This window comes from Gymnoscopelus microlampas (genome assembly GCF_963454915.1).
Source record: "Gymnoscopelus microlampas genome assembly, chromosome: 21".
NCBI lineage: Eukaryota > Metazoa > Chordata > Actinopteri > Myctophiformes > Myctophidae > Gymnoscopelus > Gymnoscopelus microlampas.
Window position 1 is genome coordinate 17721067 of NC_139958.1, and position 17360 is coordinate 17738426.

General features: G+C 40.8%; 1 protein-coding gene across 4 annotated transcripts in view; it reads left to right on the forward strand.

Moving 5' to 3' along the window:
- The window catches only part of garnl3 (GTPase activating Rap/RanGAP domain like 3), a 108380-nt gene extending 92446 nt beyond the window's left edge, over nucleotides 1-15934 (forward strand). For 2 of the 4 annotated variants that reach the window (XM_084047912.1, XM_084047913.1), the window contains exons 28-32: nucleotides 4716-4775; nucleotides 11180-11398; nucleotides 12055-12175; nucleotides 12817-12869; nucleotides 13474-15934. In XM_084047912.1, coding sequence (XP_083904038.1) covers nucleotides 4716-4775; nucleotides 11180-11398; nucleotides 12055-12175; nucleotides 12817-12869; nucleotides 13474-13595 — 575 coding nt within the window. In that variant the 3' untranslated portion in view covers nucleotides 13596-15934. The remainder of the gene's footprint in view (nucleotides 1-4715; nucleotides 4776-11179; nucleotides 11399-12054; nucleotides 12176-12816; nucleotides 12870-13473) is intronic. The other 2 variants (XR_014600049.1, XM_084047914.1) reach the window with 2 other exon arrangements.
- Nucleotides 15935-17360: the final 1426 nt, after the last annotated feature.

Sequence of the window (17360 nt, forward strand, 5' to 3'; positions counted from 1 at the left end):
GATCGCCCATTCTGCAATATTGGCTGTGGGCTGGAGTTGGGCGGGAGTAATACCGTTGACTGACAACCCCTTCAGCCAATGATCGTTTTTCCCCTTCAGCCAATCAGCAGTTCATTTTTACCACCTCCAGACTATGTGACGCAACGGGACTTTTGAGACGGCCATGCCCAAAATAGGTTGCCTTATTGGGATACATGCGTGTCACTCCCCGCCCCTGCCGGTTCTCTAAATTTATATTTTTAAATAGACTCTGTCATGATTAATTGACCACATATATGAAGTTAAACAACTAAATTCTATCCAAACGATATCTTAATAGTAAATTCCGTGCCTCAAAAAAGAAGTTTGAGGCACTCGGACAACAACAATGGCTGCCGTTTGTCTTTTTTCGGCGTCACTCAGGCTGCACTCGGCTTCATTCGGGCTCACTCGAACTCGCCACCTGATTGGCCAACTGTCGCTGTCAATCACAGAACGATGTGCGACGACGCTGATAGGCTCGTCAGTTTGGCGTACACAGCCAATATTGCAGAATGGGCGTTCATGCCAGACTCACTCCAGAAATCAAATGGAAATGAGATTTCTGGAGGGAGGGTTTACCAGGCTAGGTAAGATCAATAAACCGTCTATAAACGTCGACTTCCTCTCATACTGTCATCCAGAGTGTTTATCAAAGGGTATAGAGAGGCTAACTCCACGAATTCACACCGTGTTCTGAGAAAGCGGCGAGGTTTCAATGCATTGTCTATGGCAGAGATTCAGAACAGAGCCAACCAGAATCACACGCGGTGTTCTGGAGTGGGTGTGGCCTAGGTGTGTCACTTATAGAGAATACTGATGACACAGTTTTAAACTAGCAGTTGTAGATGTGAAATTAATCTAGATCGTATAGACCGCTTACAAACAAGCTGCCAGCGACGAGTATCGAGTGTCCGTGCTTCTGCCTGCGAGCTCTCTCGCTGGCTTTGAGCCTCGCTCGCCTCGGAGCAGTGGAGCTCTCTCGCCGGACCGCGACTCACTCATTTGCGTGTGTGTGTGTGTGTGTGTGTAACTCATACCTCGGACACGCCCGTTTGATTGCGTTTCGCGATGAAACGGAGGGATGGAAATCGCCGCCTCTGCCGGTGTGAATTCAGCGTGAGGACTGCAGACAAAATTTGGCCTTGACCTGCCGTAGCCAAGTATTATCCCAACTAAATTAAACAGTCTCTGGTTGCATCCTGTTTATGAGAGAAATGTCAACAGATGATGGTTCATCGTATATAAGCCATAGGTGTGATCTATGATCCCACATTACCTCGCCTCCGAAGCCTCACAGGACACTTCCATGATTAATCCTGATTAATACCAAAAGTTGCGCGGACGGTGCGCCCGCGCATAAACAGCCGATCTACAAGCTGACAACGTCAGCTTGTAGATCGGCTACTTTCAACAGCTGAAACAGACTAGTCACCCATCAGTCCCCTCTCGCTAAAAGACATTATTTTATACTTTGGCCATTAGAAAATAGCAGATATACAAGCTCATAGCGCGGCACCGAGTGCCGCACTATGAGCTTGTAGATCTGCGATTTTTGAAAAATCTTGAAAATGTATTATATATATTTTTTTTTAAAGGGAGCATTTTTGACTCAAATCTTTGCTTCTGGGGCTCCCTGGAACAAAACATTTTACAAAATGTTTGCTTTAAAAAATAAATATTCAAAGATTTTAACGCATTATCTAACTCTTTCAAAAATAGCCGATCTACAAGGTGACAACGCGTCGCGATGCGCCACGCCGTCAGCTCGTATAGATCGGGCTATTTTCCAACAACTGAAACAGACCAGTCACCCATCATCAGTCCCCTCTCGCTAAAGGACACGGCGAACGCCATCGTCTCGTAGGTCGTCTGTCCTTTCGAAGAATGAAGCGGAATCAATACCACCCGGCCCCCTCATCCGAGCCCCCTATAGTCTGCTCCCGTCCCGTCTCTCCCCTTCATACTAATTGGCATACCATTCCCTCCTCTAGATTTATACGGCCGTCTGACACGGGACAAATATATCTTCGCTGCCAGGCAGAAACCTTGTATCTCCATATTTCCATATTTCCTTTTTAACGTTTTCTTTCATAAATTAATAAATAAATGAATTATTATATACCTCGCCGTATGACAGTGTCACGCAAAAAGGAGCGCAAAAGCAGCAGATCTACAAGCTCACAAGGCATCGCCCTTCTGATGCCTTGTGGGCTTGTAGAACGGCTGGTCGACAATGTTTGAACAACTATTGAAAGATTTTGAAAATCTTCGCCCACATTGCCCAAAATAGCCTGCCTGTGCGTTTTATTCATATTTAACCGATGTTTTTTTTTTTTTTTTAACAAGAGCTTGTGACTAAATAAAAATGGATCCACTGGGAACGCAGGTTCAAACGTAACCGTTTTGGACATACAAGGTTTCCACCCGAAGGTGACGGGACAAGGACGACAGTTTGTTTGAGCTAATTGATGGCCAGTTTAATGAATGTGATGGCAGCACCTTGTGTCTGTTTATCATCACCATTGTTATCTAGGAGGAGACGCGGCTCATCGCCGGACGCGTCTACAGCAATTCTAACCCATTAAGACCCGAGGCCGATTCTACAAATGCATTCTAAATCCTCATACTTTCAAGATTTTCCCCCCAAAAAAAATCAAAAATAGCAGATGTACAAGCTCGCAGCACGAGTGGGCTAAATGACCACAGTAAAAGGAAAGGAGAGACACGTTTAAAACAATAAATGGTGTTCATAATAGCGTCGCTGTGGGGCCGGAAAATCCTTCCATATTTGGAGATATAAAATGACTTTTTTTCTTATGAATTAGTCACCCAATGGAGACTTGAATTCATGGATATTTTTGAGCGGTGTCGCCGCCCCTATAAGTGGGGTTTGGACGCCTCATTAGTACACCCTTCGCTGTACTGTGATTGGCTCATAATAGCACACCCCTCTACATTAGTACACCCCTAGCTGTACTGTGATTGGCTGACTCTATTGGCTGACTCTATTCAGCACTGTGATTGGCTAGCGAGACACATGATGAAATTAATAACCTATAAATAGGACTATGCACTTTAAAAAAATCATTTTTGCAATTTTTCGGGTTTACATTTAGACAACAGACTACAACAAAAACAGACTAGAACAACAACAGACTCAGACCTACATACAAAACAGTGAACATACAAAAACTTTTTTTTTAAGTGAGCTTCCATCACTGTGATGACCATACCGCTCACTTCACACTGGGTGTGATTTTTTTAGTTCTTGTCGCATTCCTAAGCCAATAATATGATGACCAGCAGCAGTTCCGGTAGGAGACACAAAGAGTCTCCTTTTTTTTTGCGACAAAAACTAAAAAAATATCTCCATGGGGTGACTAATCGATAGAAAAGAGTAATGTTTTGGGTGAACTATCCCTTTAATGAGAGCTTGTGACTAAATAATAACCACACTGGATCCATTTGAACACAGGTTATCCCCCCCCCCCCCCCCCATTTCCTGAAAAGTCACCTTTTTTTTCCTTCGACATGTGAGGTTTCTTCCCGGACAGCGAGGATGTGTCCCTGTCTTACACACTTGGGGTGTCTTCCTCCTCCTCCTTCGCCGCTTCCATCAACACACCGCCTCCTCCTTCTGCTCCTCCTGAGGGAATGGTTTATTTACCAGTTCCATTAACCCATTCAATCCGGGACACGCGTCTCTGTCCTTTTTAAGATAACTTTGGCTATTCAAAAAATAGCAGATATACAGTACAAGCTCATAGCTGCTATTTTTGGAAAAAACGTTAAAAATGTGTGCAAATCTTTGAATATATATATATTTTTTTAAAGCGAACATTTGTAACTCAAATCTTTGCTTCTGGGGGGGTCCCTGGAACAAAAATATTTTACCAATGTTCGCTTTGAAAAAAAATGTATCAAAGATTTGCGCAAATTTTCACGATTTTTCAAAAGATAGCAGATATACAAGCAAGTGCTGCGCTACGAGCTTGTAGATCTGCTATTTTTTGAATAGCCCGAAGACATCTAAAAATGACACAGATACGAGCGTTCCCGGGGGTTTGAGTGGGTTAAGGCTGACAGGGTGGAGGCTTTGGCTGCCACTAGCTGTGTTTAGCCAGGGCTGCCGGGGGGGCACTTTGTGTGTTTGTAGGTTGTTGGTGTAATATAAACTGCTTTGGGTAAATGCATTCTTTACTTTGCTCACATTTCCTTGTTTATCTGCACACATTTCTATGTACGGTTAAAGGGATAGTTCACTCCCAAAATTACTTTTTTTCCTGTCACCCCATGGAGACTTGAATTCATGGATATTTTGATTTTGTGTCGCATTCCTAAGCCAATAATTTGATGACCGGCAGCGGTTCCGGTAGGAGACACAAAGAGTCTCCTTTGTGTCTCCTGCCGGAACCGCTGTCTACCGGTCCGCTGACCCTCAAATTATTAGCTTAGGAATGCGACAAAAACAAAACAATATCCATGAATTCGAGTCTCCATGGGGTGACTAATCGATAAATATTTTTTTGGGGCGAACTATCATTAGTGTGTGTGTGTGTGTGCGTGTATGTGTGTGTGTGCGCGCGCGTGCGTGCGTTTGGGAGTTTATAGCTGCATGCGCATACTGTTATTGTTGTTGTGGTGGTGTCGTTTCTGTGTGTAATCCTCTTTCTTCGTTCCCCCTCTTGGTTCAGATTCTATACGGATCCCCTACGGTACCAAGCTTTCCCTGTACATGTCTAAGGACGCTGAAGGTACTGCGGGAGGGAGGGAGAAAAGGAGGGAGGGAGGGAGGGAGGTTCACAATGTGCACATCCGCTCACTGCTAGCTGCACGCTGCTCACACAGTCTGTCACCCTCTCTCTCTCTCTCTCTCTGTTCCGAGGCGGCATGTTGACTGAACGTTGTTTGAATGTTAAGTGAACATTCTGTCTTCCCCCATCCCCCCCTCCGCCTTCTCCTCCTTCTCCTCCTCCTCCTCCTCCTCCTTCTCCTCCTGGTCTTCATGTCTTAAGGCAGCATGAGGAGATTGAAAAACACGCAGAGAGAGAGAGAGAGAGAGAGAGAAGGGCCGAATGAAAAGAGCACAAGGAGACGCATAACTCAAGGAGGAATGCCATGGAGTGCACGCCGTGAATCCTAGCGGCGAGCATTCTGTGGAAACACAGCCTGTCTGCGAGCTGCACGATGCGTAGCGGCAAACAAAATGATCTGTATTTGGCCGCGGACCCCCCCCCATCTCAAAATATGTTGTTCCAGGGGCCCGCCAGAAGCAAAGATTTGAGTTACAAATGTTCGCTTTAAAAATATATATATATTCAAAGATTTGCACACAATTTCACGATTTTTTTTTCCAAAAATAGCCAAATAAATCTTAAAAATCACACCCTGTGTGAAGGTAGCGGCGCCTTTGAATACATTATGTCATCGATATGTGTTTATAATGTGTTTATAGCCATGTGTCATGTGAAGCTTGACCAATCACTTTGTTGACGGGTCTGACCAATCAGAGCGTCGACGACAGATAAAGTTAAATTGAGGATCTAACTTTAAATAACTTACCTAGAAGGAGACTTTAGCCAAATAAAAATATATACAAAACAAAACATGAGGAAATAAAAAATAAACCTTGACATCATAGTGAGGTCATGAATAGTCCCCTTGCCTGACAAATCACAACCTTGACGGGCCTGACCAATCAGAACCTTGACGGGCCTGACCAATCAGAACCTTGACGGGCCTGACCAATCAGAACCTTAACGGACTCTTGGATTCTCGATCGTCTCTATCAAACCATTCTGTCATAACGGATGACTGGGTCCCGAACTCAGACTTTCTATACATTCACCCTTCATCTGTTCTTGTATCTTTCTCTTTCTATTCGTCATATTAACTTTAAATAACTTACCTAGACGGAGACTTTAGCCAAATGAATAATAAGATGAAGTCATTGTCATCGTTTATATAGACATCGAATTCTATATTCATGACATCATAGTGATGTCATGAATAGTGACCAATCACAACTTTGGCGCACCTGACCAATCAGAACGTTGACGCACCTGACCAATCAGAACGTTGACGCACCTGACCAATCAGAACGTTGGCGCACCTGACCAATCAGAACGTTGACGCAAAAGCCAGGCATAGAGGGCTAATATCCGCTCTATACCTAAAGGTATAGAGCGGCTAGCGCCGCTAACTAGCGCCGCTAAAAATGACACAGACGGGCTCCCGGTTCTTAATGGGTTAAACCAGTAGTTATATCAAGATTATACTTTTTTTTCCAAAAACGTAAAAAAATAGCAGATGTTAAGCTCGCGGCGCGGCACGAAGTGAGCTTAACATCTGCTGTTTTTGAACGTAAAAAAACAAATGACACAGATGCTCTCACAGGTTTTAATGGTTTAAGAGGTTAAAATGATAGAACTAGATGTGGAGAGTGGATGTCAGACATGCGAGGCAAAACTGAGCGAGCGCGTGCAAGACACGTGTGTTCAGTTTGTGTATGTAGTCTGTGAGAGAGAAAGAGAGAGAGATTATTTTAAACGTTGGGCTATTCAAAAATACCAGATATACAAGCTCGTAGCACGGCATTTTTTTTTAAACAACATTTTTAACTCAAATGTTTGCTTCTGGGGGGTCCCTGGAACAACTATATTTTGATGGGTAAAACCATCATACCAAAAATGACTCCCCATCTCAAGATATTTTGTTCCAGGGACCCCCAGAGGCAAAGATTAAAAATGTTGTTTCAAAAAAATATATATGTTGAAAGATTTGCACAAATTTTCACGATCAAAAAAAGAATAGCAGCTCTACGCTATGAGCTTGTATATCTGCTATTTTTTGAATGGCATAGAGTGTTCATCGCGTGTTCAGTGTTCCAAATTTGTCCTACTTTGTCGTAGGAGACTGTTGCTCGCAGAAACAAATTCTCGACTGAAATGCATGATGCGAGCGACACTCGTCTCGCAATGAAGTGCAGAGATGAGGGTGAAGGAGAGAGAGAGAGAGAGAGAGAGAGAGAAAGAGAGAGAGAGAGAGAAAGAGAGAGATTGAGAGAGAGAGAGAGAGAGATTGAGAGAGAGAGAAGGAGAAGACACGTTTGCCGCAGCATGATTTACAGATTGTACCGTCGCCATGGAGACTTTTGTCAGCCCCTCTCTCCAATCCAAAGTGGTCGTTCCAAATACAGGCGGCACAATGTGGAGGGTGGGCTTATAACAGGCAGTGGTGGAAAGTAACTGAGTACATTTACTCTCAAGTACTGTATACTTGAAATGTTCAGTTTTTACTGGAGGATTTCTAATTTTCAATCATTTTACACTTCTACTCCACTACATCTCAAAAGGCAAATATTGTACTTGTACTCCACTGCAATTATTTGAAAACTATAGTTACTAGTTACTTTGTAGATTTTGTTTATTAGCAATTTGAAAATAAGCCGATCTACAAGCTCACAAGCTTGTAGATCTGCTATTTTCAAATGGTTCTCATACATTTGAAAACTCGAAATGGGACTTTCTGCATAATGAGTCATTTTACTTTTGGCATTTTACATAATGTATTTTGACGCCAATACTTTTACTCAAGTACATTTTGAGCACTATAAGCTTGTAGTGGACCATTTCTACTACAGGGTAATCGATACTTTTACTCAAGTAAAAACATGTGAGTTAGGCTACTTCTTCCATCACCGGCAACAGGAGCACAATGTGGGAGGAGGGGTGGGCAACGGGAGGATGTAGAGAGACTGACAAAAAAGAAATCCCTTTTTCTTCCATACCGTCCGTCTGTACGTACGGCTGCATGTTCTGCTCCTTGGGGAGGTCATGTTTCATTTGATGTAATCACATCACTTAACCCTTTCAATCCCAGAACGCGTCTGTGTCATTTTAGTGTTGAGCTATAACCCGTTATTTTTATACTTTTGGCATTTTTTTTGAAAAATCGTGAAAATTGTGCAAATCGTTGAATATATATACACATATATATATATATATATATATATATATATATATATATATATATATGTATATATATATATACACATATATATATATATATATATATATATATATATATATATATATATATATATATATATATATATATATATATATATATATGTATATATATATATATTTTTTTTTTTTTACGCGAACATTTGTAACTCAAATCTTTGCTTCTGGGGGGTTCCTGGAACAAAATGTTTTAGAAATGTTCGCTTTAGGAAATACATATTCAAAGATTTGCAAACATTTTCAAAAATAGCGAGTGGCGTGCCACGCCATGAGCTTGTATATCTGCTATTTTTGAATAGCCAAAGAAATCTAAAATAACAGAGATGTGTTCCCGGATTGAAGGGGTTAATGTGGACAAGATGCTGTTTCTGATGTAGCTGTTCCGCATGAATATATATATATATATATATATATATATATATATATATATACACACACACACACACACACACACACACACACACACACACACACACACACACACACACCACACACACACACACACACGCACACACTAGGGATGTTAACAATTAATCGATTTTCGATTAACTATCGTTAAGAAATTATCCGATTAAATCAAATAATTAACAATTAATTGAAAAAAAAAGAAAAAAACATTTAAATGTTCAGAACCCAAGATATGATGATTTGAAGATTTTCTGCTCCATTCACTTCTTGTTTAACTTACTGAAAAAGGCTGTATCTCGGCTCCTAAGCACTTTTTTTTAGGATTTTTTTTTAAATCTGAAATTAAGATTCTCAGATTAAAAAAAAAAAGCCGTTTATCAGTTAACCGGTTAATCGGTCGATAAGGTTATCAATTATCAATTAATGAATTGATAGATAATTTGCATCCCTAACACACACACACACACACACAGACACACACACACACACTATATATATATATATATCATCTCATTTGAGCAGTAGAGCACTTAGTCCATGAGACAGAGGACGACTCTCCCCTCGGTTCCAGAAACACACACATGGAATATGATTATGATAATTCATACTCCACACAGACAGCATGCCTTTCTGTCCTACCTTTTGGGGGTTTATTGGCATTTCTTTGTGACATTCCAGGTACAGGGACCTGTACTGTACCTGTCATAAATAATACCAATAATCCTCTGTTTTCTCTGTGCTGCTTTCCTTGCCCCCTGACCCGCTGACATTTCAGATGTACGTGTATGGTGCCTCAGCATTGATTCAGTCACACAGTCACACATAACACAGTCATATGTGTGTCCATGTACTGGGGCTATTCCTGAGGCCCTGATATGTTTTAATGCGTTAAGACCGGGAACGCATCTCTGTCATTGTAAGATTGCTTTGAGCTATTCAGAAATAACAGATCTTCAAGCTCGTAGCCGCACTGTTGTACTACTTGTAGATCTGCAATTCTTTGGAAAAATCATGGAAAATGTGTGTGAATCTTTGAATATATATATATCTTGAAAGCAAACATTTGTAACTCAAATCTTTGCTTCTGGTGGATTCTACAAATGTCTTCTAAAATAACAGTTTTCTGAAAAACGTATGTTGCTTTAATATCAGTGGTGCTCAAAACTTTTTCCATGTCAAGGACCACCCAAAATTATATATATTTGGCCACGGACCCCCATCTCTAAATATTTTGTTCCCGGGACCCCCCAGAAGCAAAGATTTGAGTTGCAAATGTTTTAAAAGAATGTATATAATCAAAGATTTGCAAAAAAAAATCAATTTCTTTCAAAATATAGAAGATCTACAAGCTATGAGCTTGTAGATCTGCTATTTTTGAATAGCCAAGTATAAAATGATGGTTATAGTTCAAATCTAGAATGACACAGATGCGTTCCTGGTCCTAATGGGTTAATTCCAAGGACCCCTTTACGGGTCCATTTGGTTCCATTTGCATACTGTCAGAGTTACAGACCTGTAAGTGTCCATTTGGTTCCATTTGTAGACTGTGACTGTCAGAGTTACAGACCTGAAAGGGTCCATTTGGTTCCATTTGTAGACTATCAGACTTACATACGTGTAAAGGGTCCATTTGGAAGCCTGAGGGTCCCTGGCCCCCACTTTGAGAACCATTTTAATGGTGCAGAACTATGACACTGCCCCCTGTTGGCACAATTGAGCACTGCATGCTGGCATGCCGCTGTAATAGCCATTACTATACTCCCTAAATGTCTAACCCTTAATATTCATTTTAATTTATACATTGTATAATTATGGTCTATGATTGATAATAAATGGCCATCACTGAGTGGTCACATTACACTAGGCTGATATAGAGCAGATGATTCATAATTCATAATGCGATCACAAATGATTTCATTATGTAGGATCATCAATCAGTCTAGATTCAGGTATTGCCATTCAAATGGTGGAGATGTAATTATGTTGTCCCAGCCAGTCCTCTGTGCTGGCGTAATGGCTCGCCGGTCGAGTAATTCTAACTGCACTCTTCTAACATGTAAACCTGACTGTATATTGTTGCTGTCCAATACAAACCTTGTATCTCCATATTTCTATGTATATGTATTATTTTTTTCGTACATTAATGCCCTGCAATGACAAAAATAGGTGATCTACAGGCTTGTGGATCTGCTGTTTTTGCCATTTTTGATACATTTTGAAAGTAAAAAATGAAAGTGGTTACGGTAAGTCTGTCATTTAAAAAAAATATTTAACAAATGAAAAGTATTTACAAGAGACTGTGACTAAATAATAACTACATTGGATCTATTGGAACACAGGTTCTTTTGGACATACAAGGTTTCTGCCCTGAGAGTGACAATATATGTTTAACTGCTACACCTATACCTCTCTCTCTGACGTTTGTCACGTTATCTCTACCTTGTCCATTCCGTTACCTTTTCTCATTACGTTGCCTCATTTTTTTTTCACCTTCCTATCGTCTTTCTGTCCAAGGTTGTTTTAGTTTAGAATTTTTCATAGTTTTTTAAATTATTATTTTAGTTTCCATTTGTTCTTAAAGTGGATTTACTAGGGTTTTTATTTTCTTTTTTGTTTACAAAAAAAAAAAGTTTTCTTTCTAATTATAGTTTGGGTTATTTTTTTATTTTTTTTGTCAACTAATAATAACCCTTGTTTTCTTCCTCCACTTTTCTCATGTCCAGGCGACGCTGCCTGCAAGCACATCTTCAAGATCCCACTGAGCAACCTGGTGGGCCGCAGCATCGAGAGACCCCTGAAGTCCCCTCTGGTCAACAAGGTGCTGACCACTCCCTTCCCCGTCATGGTGGCTCCCTCGTCCCTCATCTCCGCCACACACTCGCTCTCTCTCTCTCGGATGGAGATCAAAGAGATGGCCAGCCGCACTCGGAAGGAGCTGCTGGGTAAAATGTTAAAACCTAAACCCAAAACTAAAACAGAATAACATTAAACTCTTGAAACCTACAGTAGCTTCCCTATTCTAGCCCTTTAAGACCTGAGGCGATTCTTAAACATTTTGAAAAAAATCTAAAAAAAAATGTTTCAATATTTTTCAAAAATAGCAGATCTACAAGCTCATAGCGCGGCACTTGGCACTATAAAGTGACACAGATGCGTTCCAGGTCTTAATGGGCTAGGGGGGGTGGTGATCATTCTGCGAAAATAGCTAATCTACAACCTCACAATGCGACACATTATAGAGGGCTATTTTCAAATGGCTGAAATGTAGTATATAGGGCTGAAGTGGGTAACATATGTTTTGTACGAATAATCAAAATCTGCAAAGTAACTAGTAACTAAAGTTTTCAAATAATTGCAGTAATATTTTCCTCTGTGGATGTAGAAGTAAAAGTATTGAAAATTGGAAATACTCCAGTAAAGTAAAAGTACCTCAAACTTTTACTTAAGTACAGTACTTGAGTGAATGCACTTAGTTACTTTACACCTGTGCCATTTGGTTCCATTCGTATACTGTCAAAGTTATCGCAGGCCTTGCAATTAAAATGTTTGAGAAGAACCACTGGAATAGCTAAGTGGAACTCCATTGATTATCGTGCAGGCTTGACCGAGGAGCCCAGCGGGAAGTCGGACAGCGGTGCGACCAAACAGAGGAAGGCCGGCAAGAAGAACGCCGACGAGGAGCCCAAGGCACGAGCCCTGACGTCCACCAACAGCGACAGGTGAGGGGCAACAGGGCTTTAGAATCAACTAGGGATGTAGAAAAGGTTCATCGTTCGTCATATTGGTGTGGGCCTATATATATGTCACAGGTAGATTGGCATTCGAGGTAGATTGGAAGTGGAGCGCTTGTTTTTAGGCTCGGGGCGGGGCTGTGATGCGATGCGAGGACGACGACTACGACAACATGGATATACATACGTACCTGCCTCAGTGGCGCACTTCGATATTCATTGGACCCCATCCACTATCACTGGGAGCCTGGGTTTGACTCCCGCTTGGGACATTACTTTTTCAAACAACCGCGGACTACTTTTTTTCGCCGATAAAGTATAGTTTTTGGACCATGACGTCCCCCCGTGCCTGGGGGGCGGACGGGCGGTGAAAATAAGCGCTTCTTTTCCAATCTACCTGTAACATATATAACAGGTGTAGTTAAACGCTACTGGAAACTTGTATAGCAAATAATCTGTATCCGTATCGATCGATTTCACCAAAATGTCAATATCGTGGATCCCTAAAATCAACCAGTACCAACGATCAACCAACAGTGTCAGCCTATCCTAATTGACATAATATCCGTATGAGTTACTGTCATTAATTGCATTGTTATTGTTATTGGGGCATCTTTCTTTCCAATCAGGTTGACTGAAGAGTCGACTGAAGACGCAGACATCCAGCTGCATTGTTCGTCTGGTAAGTTTGTCACAATTTATACATAATCACCTGATTCCAATTATTTGAGCGAATCACAATTATCTTTGCATGATCCTTTCATCTGTTTAAAAAACAAAACAAAACAAAAAGTCATATATATATATATATATATATATATATATATATATATATATATATATATATATATATATATATATATATATATATATCATTGTCCATGATCTTTTCACCGCTTTCAACCCAGTGTCCCTATTTGGGGCATTTTATGGTAAAACATCAAAACATCAAACATTTTGGAAAATGTTCATACATTTTGAAGAACTTTCCAAAATAACCAAAATGGCCGAACTACAAGCTCACAATGTATTGCATCACGATGCGACGCCTTGTGAGCTTGTAGATCGGCCATTTTTTGCTATTTCCGTAAATTAAGTATACAATTATTAAGCATTATGGCCTTATTTTTGTCATTGCCCAGTGCAATTTTGGTTTACAAAGCCTAAAAGGCAAAACAGAACTGTAATATGTGTTTATGTGTTCCAACGCCAAAAACACAATTAAATCAATAATCGCAATATTTTGTATAACTAATCAAAAATCTACAATGTCATGATCTTGACAGCCCTATCGTCTGGTTCAGAGCCAGAGGCAGAGAAGGTGGCACTGCGAGAGGAGAGCCCCCTAGTGGCCAGTGCATTCAGCCTCTCCACATCCTTCGAAGAAGACATCCTGGATCTAAAGTGAAGACAATCCCATGTGCACTCCTCTGCCCCGCCCCCTCTCTTCTGTTTTTATATATTTACACTTAATTTATTTTTTAACGGTTCATTTTATTTTCTCTTTCTTTTTTTCTTGTTTTGTTTGTTTGTATGTATGTTCCGGGTCCCCATTCCTTCATGCATGGTTGGTTCAGTCAGAGTGTTAACGTGTGTGTGTGTGCGTGTGTGTGTGTGTGTGTGTGTGTGTGTGTGTGTGTGTGTGTGTGTGTGTGTGCGTGTGCGTGTGCGTATGCGTGCGTGCGTGCGTGTGTTTTGTAAGCGGCCCCACAGCCACTGTGTGTTGGGTGTTTGTGATGCCCTGCAAACCAATAACCCAAAGAGGAAATGAGGTCGTGTATAAGGGGGGGGGGGAGGGCGTGGTTTATTTAGATCAGTGGTTCCCGACCTGTTGGCCGGGAACCGGACCCCAAATAATTGGCATTGGCACTAACGCTGTGTTCACACGGCCAGCTACAAAAGATACAAACATTAACGCTGTCGCTGTGTTCACACTGCCAGCTACAGAAGATACAAAGCAACGCAACAGAATCGTCGCTGTCGGCAGAATTCTCTTATCTCCATATTTTAACTTTTTGCGTTTGCTTTGCGAAAGCATAGAAAGTAGCAGATCTACAAGCGACGCGTTTCGAGCTTGCGGCTCTGCTACTTTTGCTATTTTTTTATTTGAATCCTGAAAAGTAACAGTTTTTGGACACGTGAGGTTCCCACCCGACAGAGACGATATAAAGCCTGGGGTTATAAAGAACACGGAACTGGCTGACAGAAATAATGAGTGGAAATGGTCAAAACAACACTCAGTGGTTTTTGTAGCTTTGCAGCAGCGGTTGAAGCTAGCTCAACTTTGGACAATTGTAGCTTTGTAGATATTGTAGCGGCTACAAACGCCAGGTGTAGCTTTGTAATCTATCACGTCCGCTGGCCGCCATTGCAAATGAAACATAGACTCTGTAGCGTTTGTGTCTGCCTGTGTGAACGCAGCGTAAGATGTTCGTGATAATACAACAGGGCATAGCGGTGGCGGACGTTTTGTGGTGCCACAGATATAAAAAAAACATGAATCTTTCCCATAGAGATTTCCGAAAATATTTATATTAATTACTTTTAGCCCGGAACCAAGCCATCCAGGCTCCTGGTGAACCAAATATTTGAATATTTAATTATATTGTATACCGGTACTATATTTAATGAATACCCTTTTTTTTTTGTGGTTTTCAAATATTTTTTGACACCAAATCAAATGTTTTTTGGTCATGATTTGCCAGGAGCCTGGGTGGCTTGGTTCCAGGCTTAAAATCATTTATATCAATATTTTCTGAAAATGAATGGGTTTTCTATTTGTGGCACCACAAAATCGCCGCAACTGCTATGCCCTTTTTTGGGAACCGATTGGCAAGAAAACATTTTAATGATCTGAGAGATTAATGATAATATAACATTAATATTTTAAAACTAAAATGTTTGTTTTTTTCGTGAACACTTTCAAGATTTTTAAAGTGGGCCCTGATCCATTAAAAGGCCCGGGAACCCACTGATTTAGATGACACCCTGAATGCTTATGGTTTCATCCCGAATCAAAACTGAATGTAAATCTACGCACCAAGGCACGATAAAAAAAAAAAACACCTAAAAAAACTCTGTGTTCACAATACCCTCTTGAAGTCGCTACAGCTCATGTGATGTATACTATGTGATTATTTACAATCCACTTTCAGATGTTGTATGATATATATGCTTATGTATGTGTACATCTGTTTATACATTTAGATGCATACACATTGACGGACATGTATGCCTTCATTGATATAAAAAAAAAAAACATGTTTTATTCCCGTATTTAGTCAAAAGGATGATGTGTTATGCTCTTCTTCACATTATTATTATTTTTTTGGACTTCTTAGTCAAAGTACAGGTTGACAGGGCTGGAAGCAAAGTCTCACAAAAGTGCCATTTTGCAGCATTTTACTCTCCACTGACCAACAGCGCCCTCCACTGACCTACAACCGCAACAACCACCATGTGCTGGTGCCTGAAAGTAGCAGCCATGATTGTAGTCCCATGTTGACGCAGTTAATGCTGAACTACATTTAGTTAGCTTAAATTCACTTCATGGAGGCACCCCGTTAAAAGGCCACGTGCACTAAAACATCTTGTCCGCAAGAAAGAGTATATTTTAACCCCGCATGACTTGCCTATGCCACGAGTACTATGACTTTTGTGCTTAAAAAGTACCTTTGGACACCATGGGCTTTGCATTGTCATTATTAAGCATAATGGCATAATTACCCAGGCCAGTGGTTTTCAACCTTTTTCATGCCAAGGACCCCTAAATTGATATACATTTGGCCGTGGACCCCCATCTGAAAATGTTTTGTGCCAGGGACCCCCAGAAGCAAAGATTTGAGTTTGAATATATTCAAAGACATGCACACATTTTCGAGATTTTTCAAAAAATAGCCAAAGTTTACATTTTTCTGACGCTATGTTAACTAATTTAGCTGAGGATCCCTTGGTGCCCCCCCCCCCCCCCAAGGACCACTGGTGGTCCCCGGACCACTGTTTGAAAACCACTGACCTAGGTTACAGACCATAGCCTGAGAAAAGTGTGGATGCCTACACGCGGTAAGCCTTATGTTACCAGTGACGGTGTGATATACCGTAGCAGGTCACTGTAGCTCAATGACTAGAAAAACATGCCAACACTCTCAAGGGCCACCTACAGTCCATGCACACTATTAATGCAGTGGTGGGAAAAGTACTTATGTAAAAGTAACGCCACCACCATGTACAAATATTCTGTTGCGACTAAAAGTCCTGTATTCAACATTTTACTTGAGTAAAACTACGGAAGTATTGGCATCAATGTATATATACTTCAGTACCAAAGTAAATGTCGCAGCTTGTAGCTTTTCGAATAGGCTTAATCTACAAAGCAGCTAGTAACTTAAGTTTTCAAAATAATCGTAGTGGACTAAAAGTATTCTCAAGTAAAGTAAAAGTACCTCACAATTGTACTCAAGTACAATACTAGAGTACATGTATTTGGTTACTTTCCACCACTGCTAAAATGTGATCGTTACACTGTAGTGTACGGAAGACCACATGGCATAGTGGTCAGCTGTTCTGTTTGAAGGAAAGCAGAACCGTTTTGTCTGTGGAACCCTCCTTTAGCCCCATCACACTTTTAACCACTTTAACTTTAACCAACAGTTTTCTGAAAAGCATATGTTGCTATATCAGTGATTCTCAAACCTTTTCATGTCAAGGACCAGCCAAAAATATATGTATTATTTGGCCGCTGACCCACATCTCAAAATCGTTTGTTCCAGGTTTGTTCCCAGAAGCAAAGATTTGAGTTAAAAATGTTGGCTTTAAAATAATATGTATATTCAAAGATTTGCAAAAATGTTCCAAGGTTTACCATAAATAGCCGATCTACAAGCTTGGCTGTTCGCCTACTATGACATGCACGGAATAGGGGGGTGGCAGGCTTCAAGTGGTTAAAAGGAGCGATCAAAGTATCAGAGTCAGCGTTGCTTTCTAAACAAAAATAAAAAATAGTCAAAGGAACACAGACTGCTAGAGTATTACTGTAATGTATTAAAGGTCCAGCAATGAGTCTCCTCTCACTGTTTGGCATTGAGGAGATTAAAGCAGCACTATGCAACCCCGGATTTGAACCCGGTTTCCTGTGCAAGTGCTGAAATCTTTACCATTGAGCTAAATAGAGCCT